At 38.7% G+C, this 7,538-nt stretch overlaps 2 protein-coding genes across 2 annotated transcripts; one reads left to right on the top strand and one right to left on the bottom strand.

Moving 5' to 3' along the window:
* Window positions 1–308: 308 nt before the first annotated feature.
* On the bottom strand, window positions 309–2,602 carry LOC121783946. Its single transcript, XM_042182132.1, has 2 exons — window positions 1,746–2,602; window positions 309–761 (listed from the first exon to the last, which is right to left on the bottom strand). Exons 1-2 carry the CDS (start codon window positions 2,311–2,313, stop codon window positions 703–705), a joined length of 627 nt encoding a protein of 208 aa, XP_042038066.1. The 5' UTR covers window positions 2,314–2,602; the 3' UTR covers window positions 309–702.
* Window positions 2,603–4,825: 2,223 nt separating this feature from the next.
* LOC121784092 (coatomer subunit gamma-2-like) lies at window positions 4,826–7,182 on the top strand. Its single transcript, XM_042182271.1, has 4 exons — window positions 4,826–5,068; window positions 5,162–5,256; window positions 5,347–5,397; window positions 7,072–7,182. Exons 1-4 carry the CDS (start codon window positions 5,020–5,022, stop codon window positions 7,180–7,182), a joined length of 306 nt encoding a protein of 101 aa, XP_042038205.1. The 5' UTR covers window positions 4,826–5,019.
* Window positions 7,183–7,538: the final 356 nt, after the last annotated feature.

The raw sequence follows: 7,538 nt of genomic DNA, 5'->3' as shown, positions 1-7,538 counted from the left end.
AACACAACCCTATATATATATATATATATATATAGATTCAATCATATTGAAAAAATCAACTTAATCAATATTAATGATATTAGAATTTCTTTTAATAATTCATTAACTGTTCTATTTATCTTGTGATATTATATCTTAATCAAATAAAATAATTATTTAATCAAATACTAATGTCAATTAAATTTCTTTTACCAATCAAATAATTGAATGAAAATAATTCATTACTTTATATATCTATGTTTTGATAGTATTAAATTTGACCACAATAAATGATATAGAAATAAAATCAATTCCTAACTAAACCGGGTATTATAATAAACCGGTTTTTTTGCTATTAAACCAGTTTATGGCTGGCCATAATGTGGCCATATAGCATTTCCCAATAAAATAGAACACTAAAAAACCGTAGGAGAATAGGGGTCCCAATTTCATTTCCAAGGTCTGAATTTCGATGCCCCGATTTCATTGGAATTCGAGGTCTGAATTTCGATGCCACAATTAAATTGGAATTCAAGGCCCCAATTTCATTTCCAAGATCTGAATTTCGTGATACCGATCACAGCCTAAAGAAACCCTAGCATAAACTTCATACCTTCATCCGCCTCCAGCGACAGCTAATCGCATCCGGCCACCGTCGTTGGCCTTCAGCTACCGTCGTTCACCCCATTCGTACTGGATCCAGCGGCGCCATCGCCTTCCACCTCAATACCGTGGTGCAGAATTGGGGTCGCCGGAGTTATGAACGGCGACCGGAATTGCACCTACACAAATCGAATGACGCGAAGGAGAAGATAGAACAGAGGAAAGGGGAATTTGCATTAATTCAAAAGCATAGTTACAAAATGAATTGAAAAGCAGCTTATATAGTAACAATGCAACTAATAACAACTAACTAACTCATGCTATGTGTAGATTCAGCTCCGCATCACACAACTCGCGTGTGCATGCACCCATGCACACGTTTATTTCATGTGGTCACCTCAGCATTTATTTCACTCCTATTTCATGCATCAAACGTCCCCCCTCAAGTAACCTTTCCCGAATATCATGGAGAAATTCCCATGTCGCATCCTCGGGGAAAGAATTCGCCCAATGAATCAAGACCTTGGTCGCCGGTTGATTGCCTCGTTTTACCAATTGCCTATCCAAAATCTGAACCGGTTCCAAGAATGTAGAGTTACCAGCCACTGGCAGAGTACCATGGAGTTGAGAGAGAGAGCCCAGCTTCTTTTTCAACTGAGAAACGTGAAAAACCGGATGAATTTTAGCCTCTGCGGGAAGCGCCAACTTATATGCTACTTCTCCAAACTTATCAAGCACCTTGAAGGGCCCAAAGTACCTCGGACTGAGCTTATGGAACTGACGATCACGGAGAGTATTTTGACGATAAGGTTGTAGTTTCAAGTAAACCCAATCACCAATAGCAAATTGCCTATCCGATCGATGCTTGTCGTGCTGTTGTTTCAAGGAAACAAAACCGGTTTGAAGAAGTCGGACCAAAATTGGCTAAGTCCCGGTCGCTAATGAGGATAGTAGGAAGCATTAATGAAATGGCTAATTGCACGACATATCCTGCAATCTAGCTAGAGCATATGCATGTGCTAAAGTCTGAGGCATAAACATGCGGACGACTTTTTGAACAATAGGTTTTAAACCATTAATGAAATGGCTAATTGCATAAGACTCAGAGAGGGAAACACGGCCCAATAACAGTTCAAAACGGTCATGATAGTCAGCGAAAGAACCTGATTGTTTGAGGGCGAGTAATTCAGTCATTGGATCTCCCAATAGTTGATCACCGAATCGAGCTTCGAGCGCTTGCAAAAATAACGGCCATGGAGTTGTCATAGCCCGATCCTGGTATTTAGACCAGTTCTGGAACCATTGGAGAGCTCTTCCTTCAAAATTGATAACAGCGAGACGGACTTTAGAGTCCTCAGGAATCAAATCGACCGCGAAAAAATGATCGCAGCGAAGGATCCATCCAGCCAAGTCCTCGCCGGCGAAGATCGGAAATCCGACTTTAGATTGACGCGTAGCGAAGTATTGCTGACGTTGCTGGGGACCTCCACCACCGCCAACACCAGCAAATTGCCCAGCGCCGTGCGCGTGCGGAGCGAAACGATTGAGGAACTCGTTTTGTTTGAGTTGTAGAGCGAGAAGACTTTCATGGATTTCCTTCATCGCCAGATCGCGCGATCCATCCGTAGTGTCGCGGATCTTATCTAGCTCCTCACGTCGCCGATCAGATGTAGCCACTCGATCGGAGAGATCAGCCATAGCGGCCGCGAGCATCTCTTCCAATCGGCGCATGTCGCCGGAGTAGGATCTGGTAAGCTGATACCACTTGGTGCAGAATTGGGGTCGCCGGAGTTATGAACGGCGACCGGAATTGCACCTACACAAATCGAATGACGCGAAGGAGAAGATAGAACAGAGGAAAGGGGAATTTGCATTAATTCAAAAGCATAGTTACAAAATGAATTGAAAAGCAGCTTATATAGTAACAATGCAACTAATAACAACTAACTAACTCATGCTATGTGTAGATTCAGCTCCGCATCACACAACTCGCGTGTGCATGCACCCATGCACACGTTTATTTCATGTGGCCACCTCAGCATTTATTTCACTCCTATTTCATGCATCATACCGCTGGCCGTTTATATCTCACTGGTAAACAGTAGACATTAGATTTTACTCTCAATTTTGTCAGTTTAAGATGATATTTCGTTTAAAATAGCATCTGCATCGGAAAAAATTCAACTGTTTTGCTTCATACTTTATTCAAATTCAGAATCTAAATGGAGCGGTAATTGAGGATAATTTGAGCTATATGTTTATGGCATCTATAATACCTTTTGTGTTTATAGTATCTATAAATCATTTGCATTAGGTTATGAATTGATTGAAACCGTTGTGATCTAGTTCATTTTTGTGTTCTTCCTTGGTTTCTGTTACTCCATTTTAAATTTAATGTAATGGTGTTCACTCATTATTTGCTTATGTTTGGATCTTTTATTGGATGGAGGATTGTGCATGTGATTAGTGTTCTACGATTTCTCATCTGTGTGAACTACTCCCTCCATCCCCGATTAAGAGTCACACTTTTCCATTTCGGTCTGTCCCCAATTAAGAGTCACACTTCATTTTTACCATAAATAGGAAATAGGTCTCACATTTTATTATAAAACCAATATAAAAAAATGGGTCACACATTCCACTAACTTTTTCAACCAACTTTTATTTACATTTTTTAAAACTCGTGTCCGGTCAAAGTGTGACTCTTAATCGGGGACGGAGGGAGTACTACGTTTCTTGAAGTTTGTGGACATAAATTAGTTATTTTATTGTTTCTGTTTACTCATGCGGAAATTTATGTTTGTACTGTGGCAGGTGGTCTCCAGGCAAACCAGAGGAGGTATGTAGAACATTTTATAATGCCATGGCCCATTGTTACCTTCTCTTGTGTTGAAAATTCTTTAATAAGGATTTTTTTACTCAGAATATGTGTATTTTCTTGTAATGCAGGACTTGACTGGTACACACTGCTAGAGAATTTGTTTGGTGGTATAATGGGCATCTGGACTGAAGAAATCTTGCTCCAGATTTGAAAAGCAGTGACACTCCCGTTATACTTGGTCAGGTATCTTTGATTTGTTTATACTCCGCATTTTTTTATAGTCATTTATGATCAAATTGTACCAGATGGCACTAAGTGAATCTGAGCTAATATAGTAAAAAATGAAGAGTTACTACTTTTGATGCTCACTTATAATTTTTTTGATAGCCCAAGTATTGCTTATGTAAAAATTCTGGAGATAAAATGATAAATACAATTTTTTTTGCCTTGATCTATTTCTTATGGAAAAAATGCAAGAATTGCAAGGAGAGGTGTAGTGATACTTACCCAAACACCAATTCTATATGTGGAATTATGGATGATGATTTTTGGATCATGCTACCATCTGATCTCTCTTGCTCTTTTGTTCATATGTATCTATGCATAATGTCCTGAATCATTTTGTTTCTTGACATCTTGTTTTGAGGGGGAAATTAACTTAGGGAACATGTCTTCCTGCTACACAGATAGCTTCTTAGTCCTGCCTATATTTCCTTAGTCGAAATTTGTGGTTTTTTCCTAATAGTCTAATTGTTTTGATGTTAAACATGTAGAATGTTTCACTATATGGCATGAAGTTGGGCCAAGAAACAGACGCATCAGAGTTATTGAGCTCCATCAGTTGCCATCGTTTTCTCAGATTTTACACGGGGAGCTGGCCATGTTGTTTCTTTTGGTAAATGTCATGATGCTCCCAACAGTTGTGATGAACTAATGGTTGCTGTGGCTGCCTAACTTGTCAGTCAGTGCACATTAAGTAAAATCTCCATTCTCCAAAGATGATCTTGAGGCACTATTCTTTCTATGAATTTATTGTTTATATAAATTACTATATTACTCAGGGGCCTAAGCTTTGCTCTTGGTGTTTTAACATAGCTTTACTCATGCATTTGTGTTTTGGTTCTTCGATTTTTTTATCTATGGTGAGATTCTTGATCAACAACCAAATGTCATTATCTGTTATTTAGGTTTTATCTTTTGAGTTTCTTGTATAATCAGGTTCCTTGTGTTTATTTCCTCAAGATGTTGTGTTTATATCCTTAAGATATAAGGCTTTAAAGTTTTAGTTGAGTTTATGTAGGACTCAATCATTTTGATTTATTGTGTTTATCTCATCAAAATATCATGCATAAGCTGTAATTGAGTTTCTTGTGTTTATCTCCTCAAGGTATTAGTATTTACTAGTTATCAAGTTGAGTTTTTTGTAGGATTTGATCAATATCCTGAGAATAGGTGGAGGGTTGTTCAAATTTTGAATCAATTTACTTTCTTTGATCCGTTTCCACTCTCGAAAAGTTTCAAACGTGCCCTTGGAGAGAAGTGACAGATTGTGCCCATACAACTTGGATGTATGTTTTGGCCTTGTTTTCTGTGAGTGTCAGTATACGTTGAATACAATGCAGTGGCAGTGTGTGAAGAGAGATCATGATCTCTCTACTAACAAAGGTCGAATACTTCCATAATACTATATTGTTTTGATTTTGTTCATTTTATATTGAAATAGAAATACTAAATTTTGAACTTGTTAATATTTCCCAGATTGCTCTTGGTTTGTGGTGATTGAGAAACATGCTGTTTTAACTGAAGTGAGGGGTTTTAGTGATCCACATATTGATAAAACAAGATGTTTGAAGGTACTTTTTTCTGCAACGTCAAATATAACTACAACAGTTTTTAGCTAAATTATTACTCCATATAATTATTTCGGTTTTTGTCTTCTTTAGATCATTAAAAGGCTTCTGTATCTTCTCAATCAAGGTGAAATATTCACAAAGGTCACTCTCTCAACTTTGGTATTTGAGTCGGTTCCATTTTGTTATTGGGCAATTGATATTTATGGACCTCAGTAACTATTTATAGCAGTGTTACATATCAATATGCACACGATATTCCAATGAGAAATTTCGGAATATGGGTTTAAATTCACTGACCTTTCGAGATAAGGGATTCAATTCGCTTACCTTTCGAAATATGGGTCCGATACATGCGAATTTTTCGAAACAAGGGTTTTACACTTTTTTATATTTATTCTCTTCATTTTTCTTATTATTTCTCCCACTTCGCCGCCGCCTCAAGAACATACATGTTGCAACTCTGAAGCACTACACCACAAAATTAATAAAGTGGGGGACAACTTGTTGATGAAGATCTTGAGTAATTAAGATTCCTAGACGCTCCCTCAATCTCACTTATTACTATAATTTCCAAATACAAGAAAATAATTAAATGAATGAAAGTAATAAATAAACCTGAGTATCAAGATCAGAAGAGAAATCGTCGGAGGAGATTGGGGAAGAGGTAAGCAAAGTGTTGAAGGAAAGAGAGGCATTGAGATCACGGTTCCTCTCCAGCCCAACTTTCACGTTCAGCGGCTGCAGCCCCAGCGGCCACCCTTCTTCCTGCTCAACACACACACACGCGCGCTCATAATTAAATTATCTATAATGCGAAAATACACACACACTCACACACAGAGAATGAGTATAAAACCTGTTGTTGAGGTTGAGCCATTGGTGGATTGAAGTGTAGAAGAGTTAGGGTTTTAATTTAAGGAGGAAGAGAGACGACGCATTTGAGATGCGGAGCAGAAGCTGCTGTTGGGAATTATGAAGTGGAGGCGGAGGCGGAGGCGGCTTGCGCTAATCGTTTGGAGGGAGGTAAAATAAATTTTTGAGAGATGAGTTAAAGGATAGTTTAGTAAATCTATAATTATTAGAAGGAAAATAATAAAAAAAATGAAGAGAATAAATATAAAAAGGTGTAAAACCCTTATTCCGAAAAATTGAATGTCTCGGACCCATATTTCGAAAGGTACACGAATTGAATCCCTTATCTCGAAAGGTCAGCGAATTTAAACCCATATTCCGAAATTTCTCTATTCCAATCGAGTAGAGGTTTACAATTTTCATATATATTCGTTAGCCTTCTCCAACCGGGCCGAGGCCCGGGCCCGTCAATCGGAATTCTCCGAAGCCCTGAGAGACTGCGAGGCCGCACTGAGCATCGAGAATTCCCATTTCAAACCCTTCTCTGCAAGGGCAAAATCCTCATGAGTTTGAATCGCTACGCCGCCCCGCTGGATTGCTTCAAGCAGGCGAATCTCGATCCATACGCCACTGAGAATTCCGATACGGTTAATGGGCTGCTGAAGAAGTGCAAAAAGCTCGAATCTTTATCGAGATTCGTATGGGTTCTCGGCGGTTTCCGGGGGAAAACGCCGGAGCTCGCGGAGTATATAGGCGCGGTGGAGATCAGGAAGTCCGAGATCAGCTGGCGCGGCCTGTTCGCGACGAGGAACGTCGATAGCTGATGGTGGTGACGAGAGCTGTGGCGGTTGATCGGGCTATAATGCCTCAAGATTCTGGGGAAAATGCACATTTAGTTATATGGAAGAACTTCATTGATAAGGTTGTTGTGTGTCAGCAACTTGATTTCGTTTCTCTCTGCAGGCGAGGAGCGCGAAGAAGCTCCAGACATGGAGGTTTTCCGGCCAGAGGCAGATGTTGGAATCCGGGATTTTAGTGGGAGGGTGGATAAGGAGAGATTGCTTAGCATTTTAGATGTGAATTCAGTTCTTGCACATGCTATTTCAGCCAAGGTATTGGGGAGAAATGCAGATTATCAAGGAGTAGGTTTGTGGACTATTAATTATTAACTCTTAATAAAACATAATTATTAACTCTTAATCCGGTCAAAATCAAATTAAAATTTGTTGACTGTTAAATTTTAACAGTTCCATCCAATTTGGACTAAATATGATCCGTTTTTATTTGTGAATGAACGAATAATTCAAAAGATAATGTTCTTGACCAAAATAAAAAAATCGCAATATGTTTAGGACCAAAAAGGACCTTTATTCTAAATAATACTCTATATATATTTTTATGATTAAAGAATTGAAAATGGTGTTGTTTTA

The sequence above is a fragment of the Salvia splendens genome, chromosome 21, assembly GCF_004379255.2.
Source record: "Salvia splendens isolate huo1 chromosome 21, SspV2, whole genome shotgun sequence".
NCBI lineage: Eukaryota > Viridiplantae > Streptophyta > Magnoliopsida > Lamiales > Lamiaceae > Salvia > Salvia splendens.
The sequence above is the reverse complement of the archived record's forward strand: the minus strand, read 5'-3'. Positions and strand labels throughout refer to the sequence as shown.

Coding starts and splice junctions, on each gene's coding strand:
- LOC121783946 (XM_042182132.1), bottom strand. CDS start 2,313: ATGCGCCGATTGGAAGAGATGCTCGCGGCCGCTATGGCTGATCTCTCC. Junction 762..1,745: donor ACTCGCCCTCAAACAATCAG/GTTCTTTCGCTG, acceptor CGATTTGTGTAG/GTGCAATTCCGGTCGCCGTT.
- LOC121784092 (XM_042182271.1), top strand. CDS start 5,020: ATGCAGTGGCAGTGTGTGAAGAGAGATCATGATCTCTCTACTAACAAA. Junction 5,069..5,161: donor TGATCTCTCTACTAACAAAG/GTCGAATACTTC, acceptor AATATTTCCCAG/ATTGCTCTTGGTTTGTGGTG. Junction 5,398..7,071: donor AAGGTGAAATATTCACAAAG/GTCACTCTCTCA, acceptor TTCTCTCTGCAG/GCGAGGAGCGCGAAGAAGCT.